The sequence below is a fragment of the Molossus molossus genome, unplaced genomic scaffold (genome assembly GCF_014108415.1).
Source record: "Molossus molossus isolate mMolMol1 unplaced genomic scaffold, mMolMol1.p scaffold_m16_p_2, whole genome shotgun sequence".
NCBI lineage: Eukaryota > Metazoa > Chordata > Mammalia > Chiroptera > Molossidae > Molossus > Molossus molossus.
This window is the reverse complement of record NW_023425355.1, coordinates 27,704,604-27,719,510: the sequence shown is the minus strand read 5'-3', so window position 1 is coordinate 27,719,510 and position 14,907 is coordinate 27,704,604. Positions and strand designations below refer to the sequence as shown.

At 40.3% G+C, this 14,907-nt stretch overlaps 1 protein-coding gene across 1 annotated transcript; it reads left to right on the top strand.

The window, feature by feature from the left end:
- The first annotated feature begins 492 nt into the window (after nucleotides 1-492).
- XKRX (XK related X-linked) lies at nucleotides 493-13,346 on the top strand. The gene is made up of 3 exons (XM_036271368.1): nucleotides 493-1,045; nucleotides 4,811-5,079; nucleotides 12,518-13,346. Exons 1-3 carry the CDS (start codon nucleotides 711-713, stop codon nucleotides 13,261-13,263), a joined length of 1,350 nt encoding a protein of 449 aa, XP_036127261.1. The 5' UTR covers nucleotides 493-710; the 3' UTR covers nucleotides 13,264-13,346.
- Nucleotides 13,347-14,907: the final 1,561 nt, after the last annotated feature.

Sequence of the window (14,907 nt, the reverse complement as noted above, 5' to 3'; positions counted from 1 at the left end):
CCTCCAGCTTCCTCTTAATCCTGTAGCGCGCGCGCGCTCAGCTCCTCTCCCCCAGGACTGCGCTCAGGGACAGGGTTGTGGCTTTGCTCCTGCCTACCGCCCGGCTGCCTTGGGGGCGGAGCTTGCGGAATCCGAGGAGCCAGCCTGAGAACCCTCGGCTGAGCGCGGGTCCTGCGAGAGCACCTGGCGAGCGGGCGAGCTGATAGCCACTCAGGCTGCGTCCCCTCTACTGTCCTGGCTCAGTTCTTGGCTGATTTGAGAAGGCACACTGATCAGGACTCCTCGAAAGGAGCTCTGAGTGCCGGTGCTCCACGGAGCGGCTCTCCTGCCCGGGGTTGGGGTGGGGGGAGGCTGAGAAAGGAGCCCACACGGAAACAGCTGTCCCCATGGCCCTTCAACCGCCTGGAATTGAACTCTGGATGGGGCACTAAAATGCTTGCTTTTGCCTTGTCCAACTTTCACAGCATGTGTACCGATGATTGGAATCCCAAGCCAATCAAGTTCAAAGTGGTACTCCTGGGCTCTCCATCCCAGACTCCAACAAGTCTAATTTGAGACTAGAAGAGATCTTCTGCTCTAACTAGTAGATCTCCGTTCTGGAATTGACAGCTCTTCTCACCAATACTTGGACTGCAGTGGCTACAGGGTTCTCCTAGGGAATTGGAGGAAGGTTCTCTGAAGATCAGACCAAAACGCTCTGAACCTCGACAATGGACCGAGTTTATGAAATTCCTGAGGAGCCAAATGTGGATCCAGTTTCATCTCTGGAGGAAGATGTCATTCGTGGGGCCAATCCCCGATTTACCTTTCCATTTGGCATCCTTTTCTCCACCTTTTTGTACTGTGGGGAGGCTGTATCTGCCTTATACATGGTTAGAATCTATCGGAAGAATAGTGAAACCTACTGGATGACATACACCTTTTCCTTCTTTATGTTTTCATCCATTATGGTCCAGTTGACACTCATATTTGTCCACAGAGATCTGGCCAAAGACAAGCCTTTATCATTGTTCATGCATCTAATACTTTTGGGCCCTGTTATCAGGTGAGTACTTTTTAATCTCTTCCCTCTTCTACCCCTCCCCCCACCCTACCTCCAACTTGTGCAGAGAAAGATGAAGCTAATATTTTCAAGACTGATACTGTGCCTCTAGTTGATTCTCTCATTTCCTCCCACTCTTGACGTCCCTTTCTACCATCCAAAAACTCTTATCTGAAATCTTAAATGCCACCATGATGAACAAGTGGCATGTACCTGTGTTGCAAAACTTTGTATGATATCATTGCTAAGACTTCATTAGATAATGTTTGCTATCTGGATTTGGATTGTGAAAATTGGTATGGGACAAACTGATGTGGTCACCTTGTGCACACAGGCCATACTTAGCTTAAGAGTGTGTTATTTTGACTCTGCCTTTTAGACGCTCTCTAAGTTGAATGAAAGTTCCTAACACCCTCCATCCCATCTCACATTCAGTTTCTTTATCCTGAACTGCTTGGGCTGGTGCTGCTATCATTTACATTTTTTCCAGAGTTATTTGAAAATATTTTAAGCCATCTGGGGCCATCTGGTACCCCAACTCACTGTAGTTCGTTTTTCTTTGTCAGTTCATCCATCTCCTGTTTATCTCTTTGTATCTTTCTGAAATAAAGGTACATGGTTAGAAGGGGGCAAAGAAAGACAGTCCATTTGGATTCTGTAGCACAATGTAATAGCATCAAGTCTTTCCATTCAAATTGCCTTGAAGGTACAAGAATGTGCCTTATCCCACGGAGATAGTCATCGGTGTCAGCAGTCTCATCTGGACACTATGGGATTGTCCAGATAGAGAGATGTTGCAAAACTTATGAGGTCAGGAGAAAGGAATGGACCAAGTTTGTCTTGATTGCAAGAGAGGCAGAAACCTGCAGTCAGCTGAGAAATATGGGTCAGAGTGCTGATGTTGTAATTGCAATGGGAAGATATATTATCCTTATGGAAATAAACACAGTCCAAAGTTGATTAAGCATGGAATGCCCCCCTTTAAAAAGTTTTTAACAATATATGTTTAAATGAGGAGGAATTGATTAGGCTTCATCAGAGAAAATATGGATATAAATAGAAACAGTGGCCTGCGATTCAGGAGACCTAGTATCTAACCCTCCTTCTGTCACTGACTAGTTGCATAGCCTTGGTGAAATCCCTGAAGATGCCTTGGACCACAGTTCCTTCATCTGTAAAATAAGTGGGTTGTATGGGCTAGATCATGGGTCTCAAATGCTTACAGAGGCCAGGCAGGCATCATAAATAGTAAAATGGGCCAAGTATGAGAAAAACAATAGCTTCACATGTGATTATAAATGAAAATAAAGCTCAATGTTAAATGATGGAGAGTAGTGAGGACTGTGGCAATCTGGAGTCCACATGATCCGCCTCCTTTGAGGCAGCCGCTTTATAGCTCCCACCCATTGTTTCCCTGTTGGAATTCAGACTCAGTATTGCCAGATCCCCCTACTTTCCAGGAGAAGCTCTCAAAATAGGGTTTTATATGAAATACCATGCTTTTAAATTTTGGCACCTGACTAATTAAATAAAAACATGGTATGGGCCAAACAAACCACAGCTGTTGGTCAAATGTTGTTCAGCTGGTCCATATCCAACCTTTGGACTAGGTAATCTAAAAAGGTCCTTTTCAGTTCTAAATCTTTGAAGTTAAGCTTTAAGAGGAAGACCTCATCTTCAACTTGGAACCAAAAAATTTAGAGATGTCACTAGAGGACATTGAAAGCCATTCTTCTCTCCCTTTTCAAATGCAATATTTTGAGTTAACAGATCAAGCATTCTCAAGATGCAAATTTCAGCAAGTTCCTCACCAACCCCCAGTTCTGACTTCCCCTGTTTGCTTTGTGGCCTCCTAAGCCATCTTTGATTTGGACCCTCCATATGGAGTGTTGAGTACTAGATTTTATTTTTGTCATTTATCTTCCACTAGAAATGAGTGGAAAACATTTATAATCTCTGTCAGTTTAGCCCCACAGCAGGGAAAAACAATGAAAAGCTGATAAATTATATCCTCGATATGCTTATTTTCAAGGCAAACTACTTTTTAAGCAGGTAGGAACTTGATTAGAGCTATTAGGCACCAGAAGGTGTTTGGAGGGCCTGGCTCCCTTATATAATGCAAAAAAAAAAAAAAAAAAAACACACAACAACTTCTGGAAATGAAAATGTACTCTAACTTACTGAAGCTTACAAGCAAGGCAAATACCCTTACTTAAACCAGTAAATATCCTTAAAAATAGAAGCATAAAGAAAATGCTTTATGCCACTGCCTCCTTCAATATTTTATTAAGCAATAGCATTGATGAACTTGGGTTAAAATCTAAAACCTTTTGTTAGAAATGCATTTAGGCATTTTCCCTGAATAGGAAGAGAATGTTGCTTTCAATTTTTTTCTTCTTTATTGATTTTAGAGAGAGAAAGGAAGAGAGCGGGAGAGACAGAAACATCAATGAGAGAGAACATCAATTGGCTGCCTCCTGTATTCTTTTCTTCCTTCTCATTCTTTCATTTACTCAGCAAATACCCATTTTTCAAATACCCACTATGTGATAAGGGTGGTGGGCAAGATATACACTCCCTCTTCAGTCTGTCAGGAAATATGGCATAATTTTCACAACTGCTCTTACTTATCATAAGAAATAGTCCACAGTTTCTATTCATTTCAGGGTGCATGGAAGAAGTGGTAATTCAGATGTTCCAGAACAAGATGTTCTAGTTGCTTCTCGTATATTCATTACATGAGAACTGAAAATGACTTCTGATTTATATGGGGAAGATGGGAAGGGTACAACCAGAAATGTGGTCTTGTCATTGTTTCAAGGGTGGTAGGCTCTCATAAGGATGTTTCATTTTTGTAAAAAAAGAATGGAATTTAAAAAATGTTGTCCCCAAGCAGGTCAAGAGGCCCAAAAAGCAACCTGTAGAGAGATCCCTAAGAATATAGTACATTTAGAGCTGTCAAGTCTCTTAAGTACCATTATTGCTGAATGGCTTTTCCATTATATGAGAGGTTTTCTCTAGATCCTCTTCAAGACTTGTTGTCTGAGACAGTCACAGTTGTTTTGTTTAGAAAAAACAGAACTCAAAAGCCCCAATTATGGAGCTGAATGCTTTGAATAAGGAACACTTGCCTTCAGGAACTTGAGTTGTTATGACAACCAGGGCCTTTTGGAACATCATTATTCTCTCTCAACACACTCTTTACTTAATATCTTGGTGTTTAAAGCACTTTTCTACCTTAGGCTTATTCTTTTTAAAATTTTTTTTTTCTTTATTGATTTTAGAGAAAGAGGAAGTGAAAGGGAGAGAGAGATAGAAACATTGATGAGAGAGAACATCAATTGGCTGCCTCCTGCATGCCCCCTACTGGGGACCGGGCCCACAACCTGGGCATGTGTCCTGACTGGGAATTGAATCGGGGACCTCTTGGTGCATGGATCTAAGCTCAACCACTGAGCTACACCAGACGGACCCTTAGGCTTATTCTTAAGGAGACAAAGCAATTCTTTAACTCCTCAAAGAAACACTTTTGAAATGGTGTTCTTGGGTCAGTGGATAACTGACTGAAAAAGAGAAAAAAAGCGGATTTAGACTCAAGTAACTTGTAGAAGGCACCACCAACTCTTTGCCTCATGAGAAATGAGTAGAATGGGAGAGAAGGAATGGCACAAAGTAGCACCACCTCTCTGAGTTATTTTCCCCTCTTCACTAAAACCTCCCTTCCCAGGACAGCTTTAGTTAAGTTCCCGTGATGCTTTACTTCTGCAGATGTTTGGAGGCCATGATTAAGTACCTCACACTGTGGAAGAAAGAGGGACAGGAGGAGCCCTATGTCAGCCTCACCCGAAAGAAGATGCTAATAAATGGCGAGGAGGTGCTGATAGAATGGGAGGTGGGCCACTCCATCCGGACCCTGGCTATGCACCGCAATGCCTACAAACGTATGTCACAGATCCAAGCCTTCTTGGGTTCAGTGCCCCAGCTGACCTATCAGCTCTATGTCACCCTGATCTCTGCAGAGGTCCCCCTCGGTAGAGGTGAGTGGGGTCAGGATTGGGGAGGGCTCCACTTAATCAAGGGTCTTAGAAATCTAGACCTGAGCTGTCCACAACACTGGACAATAACTTCCTGTGGCTATTAAAATGAAAAATTAAATTAAATATTTACCGTCTCAGTCATACTAGCTATATTTTAAGTGTTCAATAGCTATGTGTGGCTAGTGGTCACTTATTGTATAGCACATATATTACAGAACATTTCCATCATTGCAGGAAGTTCTATTGGACAGAACAAGTAGATAGTTAAAGAACTTGGGAATCCAGACATCTTAGGCCTACCAGTATATATGTATGTATGTATGTATGTATGTATGTATTTATTTATTTTTGGTTCTTTGTTAGTCCTCACTGAGGATATTTGTCCCATTGATTTTTGTTTTTTTAGAGAGAGAGTGGAAGGGAGGGAGGGAGAGAGAGAAAGAGAAGGAAGGAAGGAAGGGGAGGGAGGGAGAGAGGGAATGAAGGAAGGAAGGAAGGAAGGAAGGAAGGAAGGAAGGAAGGAAGGAAGGAAGGAAGGAAGGAAAAAGAAAGGAAGAAGGAAAGAAAAGAAAGGAAGAAAGAAAGGAAGAAGGAAAGAAAAGAAAGGAAGAAAGGAAGGAAGAAAGATTGTTTGCCTCCGGCACTCGCCCTGAGAAGTGAACACATGACCCTTCGATGCGTGAGCTGACACTCTAATCACTGAGCAACACTGGCCAGGGCAGGCCTACCACATTTATTAAACTGGGGTAAGCTATTTAGACTAAAAATGCTACAGATAAACCCTCTCTGGGCTAGTAATGAACCCTCTCAAAAGAAACTAGTAATACCAGTAGACAGTAGGACATTTTCTCTAGCTCAGAGTATTTACATTATACTGAGGATTTTTTGTTTGGTTGGTTGGTTTGTTTAGGGATGACTATATATATATGTTTTCATTGATTATTTATTTATTTAGTACGTGCCCCTGGTGGAAACCAAACCCGGGACTCTCTGGTCCACAGGCCGACGCTCCAACCGCTGAGCCAAACCCAGCAGGGCTTCATTGATTTTTTAGAGTGAGAGCGATAGAAACATCGATGTGAGAAACATCCATCCGCTACCTCCTACATGCCCCCTACAGGGGATTGAGCATGTACTCTGACTGGGAATTGAACAGGACCCTCTCAGTCCATGGGATGATGTTCAATCCACTGAACCACACCAGCGGGGTATAAAGCGCCTTTTAACATTATATTTTCTGCCCGGCGGGTATGGCTCAGTGGTTGTGTTGACCCATGCACCAAAAGATCACTGGTTTGATTCCTACGCAGGGCACATGCCTGGGGTTGTGGGCTTGATCCCCAGTAGGAGGCGTGTAGGAGGCAGCCGTGTAGGAGGCAGCCGATAGATGGTTCTCTCTCATATCAATGTTTCTATCTCCTTTTCCCTTTCCCTTCCTCTAAAAATCAATACAAATATATTATAAATAAATAAAAAAAAATTATATTTTTTGCTCAGACCTGAATCATTCTGAGTGTGGGGAGGGTAGGAATCTGTATTTGTTTAATGTGCCCAGTGATTTAATCACTTCTCCCAACTCCAGTAGGGAGAAAGAAAATGGGTGTGGAGTGAATACTGATGAGAGTCAGGCCTGATCCCAGTTCTGACTTTCTCTGTAATCTTTGGAGGAAGTTACCAAAGAGGTCCCTGTCTTAATTTCCCATTTGTAAAAGAGGGATCCTGAGATGAGTAAACCCTTTGGCAGAAGATGAAATGTGAGCCAGTGTTTTCAAAGTCGAGGTAAAGTACTGTTAATAAGTTTTAACAGCCTGAGATTAGTTTCATCTCCTTGGGCTGGAGCTGGCACAGCTGTGGGTACAACTTTGGATCATTTCCTTATTATTAGGTGGTGACCCTGCTTGGCAAAGCCTCATGTCTCAAATAAATGTAAAAAGGAAATTTTCCTTCTTTTGTGTTTTTCTCCACTAAGAATTGTTCATGAAGTTCTATTGGTCTTGATGCTTTTCACATACCTAGAATGGGCAATAGTGGAGGAGAAAGATCTCTGAAAATGATGTTGCTTTTCCTCCTAAGAATTTTGAAGGTTGTCAAATCATCTAATTAAATATGTATGATTATAAAACTAATACATTTACAAACTAATGGACCTACAGATACTTGTATATTCACAGAAGAATTTCTGGAAAGATATGCAAGAAACAATTTACTTCTGGGGAGTGGAAGTGAGTCAGCCAACTTTTGCTTGTACTTTATATACTTCTATATGGTTTGAAATTTGTTGTTATTGTTGTTAATCCTCACACAAGGATATTTTTCTATTGATTTTTAGGTAGAGTGAAAGGGAGAGAGGGGGAGAGAGAGAGAGAAACATGGATGTGAGAAAGACACATAAATTGATTGCCTCCCTCATGACCCTGACCAGGGCTAGGGATTGAACCTGCAACCTAGGCATGTACCCTTGACCTGGAATTGAACCCGTGACCCCTTGGTCTGCTAGGCAATGCTCTAACCACTGACCCAAACTGGCCAGGGCTGGTCCTTATTTTTATTTATTTATTTTTTAATCCTCACCCAAAGATATTTTTTCCATTTATCTTTAGGTAGAGTGGAGGAGAGGGAAGAAGAGAGAGAGAGAGTAAGAGAGCTAGAGAGAGAGAGAGAGAGAAAGATAGATAGAGAGAGACATTGATGTGAGAGAGAGACATTGACTGGTTATCTCCCGCACGACCCTGACCAGGGCTGGGGATAAACCGCAACTGAGGTACGTGCCCTTGGCTGGAATCGAACCCACGACTCTTTGGTTCACGGGCCAATGCTCTAACCACCTAGCACCTGGCCAGGTTGACCTTATTTCTTTTTAATTTTAAAATATAATGTTATTATTTTTATCTTTATTTTTTTAATTATAAAAGTCTGATGAGATAAGGATTCAAAACCATATAGGATATGTATAAAAGAGGAGCTACAGCCCTGGCTGGTTTGGCTCAGTAGTAGAGCGTTGGCCCACAGACCAACGAGTTGCAGGTTTGATTCTGGCCAAGGGCATGTACCTTGGTTTTTGTCCCTGGACCTGGTTGGGGTCGTGCGGGAGGCAGCCAGTCGATGTGTCCCTCTCACGCGTGGTTGTTTCTCTCTCTCTCTCTCCCCCTCCCACTCTATCTGAAGATAAATAAAAAAATACCCTTGGGTGCGGATTAAAAAAAGAGAGAGAGAGATAATCTCACTTCCCAAAGGTAATCTCTGTTAATCATTCAGTATATATCCTTCCAGACTTCATTTTGCTATGTAAACAGAAAACTTACATATAACATATATATGTATATTTTTGCCCCAAAAGGACTATATTAAATATTCTGTTAAACCACATGTCTTTTTCAAAAGTGAGCCAGTATGTCTTTCTTCAACAGTTATTTATACATACATATATAATAATAATGACAAATATATAATACATATTTTTCTTATATGAATTGGGTCATTCTTTCTTATTTCCCTAATCTTCTATTGGTAGGATTAAAGTTTGTTTCTAATTATTCCATGCACATTTTTTTTTTTTCGAATTTGAAGCTATGCTCCAGTGAACATCTGTGTACTGGAATGAGACTTTGTATGATAAATTCTGAGCAGTAGAATTGCTGGGTAAAAGGATATGCATGTTTAGAATTTTATCAGTACTGCCAAATAACCCCCTAGAAGGTTGTATGAATTTTTACTCTCACCAACAGTGTATGAATGTGCTTGTTTCTTCAGATCTTAAACTAAATATAATTTAGTTGTATAATTATAAAATAACTTATTTAAAAAATAATTTGCATTCTTTATTATGAATGAAGCTGGGCATCTTTTCATGCTTTATCACTGTGTTATTTGAATTGCTTATTTATATATTTTACTCACTTTTTATAGTAGTTTTATTTTTTTTAATTTGTAGGAGCTATTTAATTATTCTCACTATTAATCTTTTATCTGCTATGGATAAGTATGTATATATATATTTGTATAATATTTCTGGGTGTTTGTGTACATACACACATATTTTAAATGTGCATATGTCATACATGTAACATGTGCAGCACACATGTACAACCCATGTGTAAGATAAACAATATACTTGTATCTTCTGTATACTTGTATCTTAATTCTGAAGGATTAAATTTTTTTTTTTTATCCTCACCCGAGGATATTCCTCCACTTTTTGTACAGATAGAGTGGGAGGGAGAGAGAGGAAGGGAGACAGAGAGAGAGAAACATCGACGTGAAGGGACACATCGAGTGGCTGCCACACGCACAACCAACAGGGCCGGGGACAAACTGCAACCGAGGTACGTGCCCTTAGCGGGAACCGAACCCGGGTCTCTCCGGACCGCAGGCCGACGCTCTAACCGCTGAGCCAAACCGGCCAGGGCTGAAGGATTAAATTTTTATGTATTCAAATTCTTTATTTCTTTTAGATCTTGTGGCTTTTTTCACAAAGGCCTTTCACAACTCATATGTGATAGAGCAATTTAGCCTGATCTTCCAAATAGATGATTTTCCACAATCAATGTAAATTCCTCTACAAAAGAACAAATAATAACAATGAATGAAATAACATTTCTGTGACTGGAATTACATTAAATTATTTAGGCTCTTTTGGAAGGAATTTACATCTTTACAGGATCAATCAATTTTATATTAGAAGATAATATATCGCTCCATTTTATTAAATATTTTAAATCGATATTTTAAATCACTTTGTTGAGGTATGATTGACAAACAAAAACCTCTACCTATTTAATGTATACAACTTGATGACTTTGGGGATAAGTATACCTCCATGAAATCTCACCACAATCCATGCCATAAGTATACAAGTCTAATAGCAAAAATAGTTTTCTTGCTATAGGGCATTCACATATTTGTAAGGCTTATTTCTAGGTGTTCTCTCAGTTTTAAAATCGCCTGATTTCCAAAGTGTCATGGTGGTGCCTAAGTAAAGTAAATGTACCTATTACACTTTAGGAAATACGGGATGATGGTGATGATGATGATGATTATAGGAGCTAGCATATAGTATTTACTATGTTCCAGTTATTTCTCTAAGCCCTTTACATGTAATAATTTCATTTAATCTTTACAACAATTCTATGAGATAATTATTGTTATTATCTCCATTTTACAAATGAGGAAATAGAAGCATTGAGAGGTTAATCAAACTTCCCAAGATTCCATTAGTAATAGGTAGCAAAGATTGGATTGGAATTCAGGATGTCTGCCTTTAGAGCCTGTGTTTCTAAACATTTACTAAGCAAAGGATGTAAAGGAAGCTTTTTCATGGCCTTGTTTTCAGTTCTTCAGCGATTTCTCCTATTAAAAACTGTCTGACAATACCATCTCTTTTAAGGTTTTGTAAACAACTTTTTGGTTAATTTTCCTTTTATCTTCCCCTTGCTACTCCTTTTCTAATCCCTTGTTCTTTTGGAGGCCATCTGGATTAGCATAGATAACCATATTCACTAGCAGCATTAGATCTCTTATGGCATGAGTCTATTTGTAGGGAGACAGATGGAAGGTGTTTTTTACATTTATTGGAAGCATCAGGCTTTTCTTCTTTTATTACACTACTATAAGTAAATGAGTTCTAATTAAAGGGAAAGCATTACCACACTTGGATAGATGTACATACACTCTGACGTTCCCAACTCTTGAGCATCAAGTCTTGAGGATGGGACTGAGAGTGGTTTAGAAAGCTAAGACTATAGCAAAGAATTATGTTGCACACCTTAAACTAATACAATGTTATATGTCATTTATATCTCAATAAAAATGGAAAAGAAAATAAAGTTAAGAATAGAGACTTTCTTAAAGTCTCTATTCCAGTCTTTGAGATTCTAACACTCCAGTTAGAGCTGAAAAAGATGTAAAAAACAAAGCTGTGCTTCTTCCTTTGGGTTTCCATAGAGATGTCGTCACTTTTCTTGCAGATTATCTCCACTGCTCTAGTTCACTGGATGCAGTGTTTTTATGGGAACAGAAAGCTCAAGTAGTTTTGTTTTTTGAATGAGTACCCCTCAAGCTCCCTCAGTCTCCTTGTGAACCCTAGATTTTTCTTAGTTGCCAGTATCATTTCCTAGTATAAAGGAAGGAAAGGAAAGGGTCATGGTGTGATCTATAGTTGAGATTTAGTGTAGCAGGTTAGGTAGTATTCTGACGCTTTAGGCCCCTACTCTAACATACAGTGGTATGGATATTATAGGCTAGGAAATGGAGTTTTTATATTTTAAACCACTCTGTTGGAAGTTTAGCAATTCCTAAAGTATACCAAAGCATTGGGGTGACAAATTGCCATTGCTGATGATTAATACAAGCAACTCTAAAGTATCTCAGTGAATTGGGGAAACTGAGGTACATAGATACTTAGTGACTTTCACAAGCCTCCACACAACTGAACCAAGGAATTCTAAACATAAGTATTTTATGCTGCCTCTCTAAGCTCAGAATTCTTCATTTATTCCACAAACATTTTTTGAGCACTTACTATATTCCAGGCAGTATGTTAAGCTCTGGGGATACAGCAGTAAACAAAATAGACATGGACCCTCTGCCCTCATGGAATTTCCAGTATACATTTTGATACATTCTTGAAGCACCCATAAACAAGATTAGTTCCTTGAAGAAGATATACATCAAGGAAGGAACTTTTATAACCAAAGGCATTCTCTGTGACTCTCCTAAGACTGGTTTGTTTCAGATGAGAGCTCTTTCTACCTCCTTCATTGTTTGTTCAGAAGCCTGTTTCATCATATAGATGCTGACCTGTCTCTTTATATGTGTTCCCTTATATTAGTGACCTCTTAATGCTAGTTTTGAGACCACTCTTTTTTTTTTTATCCTCACCCGAGGACATTTTTCCAATTTTTATTCAGATAGAGCGGGAAGGAGAGAGAGGAAGAGAGAGAAACATTGATGTGAAAGGGACACATCACGTGGCCGCCACCCACACAACCCAACCAGGGCCAGGGACAAACCGCAGCCAAGGTACATGCCCTTAGCAGGAACCGAACCCGGGTCTCTTTGGACCGCAGGCTGACGCTCTACCGCTGAGCCAAACTGGCCAGGGCAAGAGACCACTCTTTTTAAAAAGTTCATTGTATATGTTTGTATGATTATTAAAATATTACAGTATATGTTAATCATGGGAAATTTAGAAAATACAGAAATGTAGAAAAAAGATTTTAAAAACTGATATAATTTCTATTATGAAAATGTATATTTTAGTTTATTTCTATTTTCTTTCTGTGCATGCTATTTATTTACATAGCTGTGTTCATACATGAGTTTGCTCTTAGGTGGGGCCCTCATGTCTCACCTATCATCTCTCTGGACCTCTGGGTCAGAATATAAGCTTCATCAACATTGACTGAATGCCTATTTTGCTTTCTTTTTTTTCTTCTTACAGTTGTGCTAATGATATTTTCCCTGATATCTGTCACCTATGGAGCTACCCTCTGCAATATGCTGGCTATCCAGATTAAGTACGATGAATACAAGATTCGCCTCGGGCCACTAGAAGTTCTCTGCATCACCATCTGGAGGACATTAGAAATCACTTCCCGCCTCCTGATTCTGGTGCTCTTCTCAGCCACTTTGAAATTGAAAGCTGTGCCCTTCTTATTGCTCAACTTCCTGATTATCCTCTTTGAGCCCTGGGTTAAATTCTGGAGGAGTGGTGCCCAGATGCCCAATAACATTGAAAAAAATTTCAGCCAGGTTGGCACCCTCATGGTACTGATTTCCATTACTGTTCTCTATGCTGGCATCAACTTCTCTTGCTGGTCAGCTTTGCAATTGAAGTTGGCGGACAGGGACCTTGTTGAAAAAGGTCAGAACTGGGCACATATGGGCCTGCACTATAGTGTAAGATTGGTAGAGAATGTGATCATGGTCCTGGTTTTTAAGTTCTTTGGAGTGAAAGTGCTACTGAATTACTGTCATTCCTTGATTGCCTTGCAGCTCATTATTGCTTACCTAATTTCCATTGGTTTCATGCTTCTTTTCTTCCAGTACTTGCATCCATTGCGCTCACTCTTCACCCACAACATAGTGGACTACCTCCATTGTGTCTGCTGCCACCGGAACCCTCAGGGCAGGGTTGAGAATTTAGAGCCATCATTTGATGATGAAGCAAGGCAAAGCATTGTCTGATTCTATCTCCGGGGTATTTGGGGATGGGTTTGGGGTGGCCCAGAGCAACTCTGAAATTAAAGGGCCTCTGTTTTCAGCAGCCCATTGTAGGCACACTCTGAGGGAGTGGAGAGTAGGATTCCTTCAGGGCCTATGCCAGAATAAATGTTTTTCTCAGGGACCTGCTTGGGCTGGCAGCTGTATGGTGAAGTGGCTGAGTAAAATCTCTCACTTTGTGTCTCATTATCAGGGATTCCCTCCAACCAGGCTTTTCTGTGCTTTTAGTATTTTACTACTTGATATGAACTTCAGAGAAGGTGAACTGTAATTAAAAATGTTTCTAATGTGTGGAAGAAATGATTTCATTGTGTCTTCTACTGTCTTGAATATTTTGTTGGTTTGTTTTTTTAAGGGAGAGAGAATGTAATAATGGCTGGGACATCACTTTCATGTTGCATGCGGTTGGAATGGTGGCTGACACTCCAAGGTAGCGTGAAGACAGAGGAAGAAAACAAGATCACAGTAAATCATCTGACACAGGATTTTCTTTTCTTTTAAAAAAAATTTTTTTCTTTATTGATTTTAGAGAGAGAGTAAGGGAGAGGGAGAGAGAGAGAGAAATATCAATGAAAGAGAACATTGATTGGCCGCCTCCTGCATGCCCCCGACTGGGGATTTGGCCCACAACTTGGGCATGTGCCCTGACTGGGAATTGAACCGGCGACCTCTTGGTGCATGGGTTGATGCTCAACCACTGAGCCACACTGGCTGGGCAGGATTTTATTTTCTAATCAGGAGCATATGTTTATCATTCCCATACCCTCAATAGATGAATTCATATCTCCCTTTCTCATGTATCTCAATGTTTACATCTCAAATCATTTAGGTATTTTGATGGGGATGTCACGCCCCTAAGGTATTGAAGGAATTGAGGTTACTATATCCACTGCATGTTGGGCTCAAGAATCCCAACATTTAGCTAACAATGCTTGCCCCTCACAGACCAGGAAGGTGAGAGGAATTCATTAGTAGCATGTAACAGTATTACAACTGCTGTGAGGAACAGTGAATAGTTCAATTTAAGACTTCTCACTCCCATCCAGTTTTACTCCTGGGACGGTGCTAAGAATTTATCTTTAGCTATTTCTCTTCCTCTTATTCAGTGTCAGGACATATTGCAGGAGCTCCCCCTTTTAAGTAAGTAGCAGGGCTGTTTGCCAGAAGTGTCCTATTTGCTGGCATATCTAGTGTGGTTTTCCCATCTTCAACCACTGCTGGGGACTAAAAGGGTTGGATAGAACTTAATTTGGGGGAGACTGGAGTGACTTTCTTTGGAGTTGAGATTTCCTTTTTCAACCCAACTCCCTCATTTCATCTTTCATAATGAAAAAGAGACTTATGTGGTCATAAAAAACTCACACTGTTCTCTTCTAACTATGTGATTCAATGTGAATATGAAAGAAATAATCTATCAGACCTCTAGAAGAACATACTGCCTCTGGAATTCAAACAAGAATTTCTCCCTAGTGCTTAATATGTCCTCCATTAAAAGCAGAAACAATGTGGAACTATAATTTGGGCCATGGGAATCAGCTACATAAGGGGTGGGTGCTATGGGAACATAGAGAGAGAGACACTGAGCTAGGCAGGCCGATTAGAGCTAGA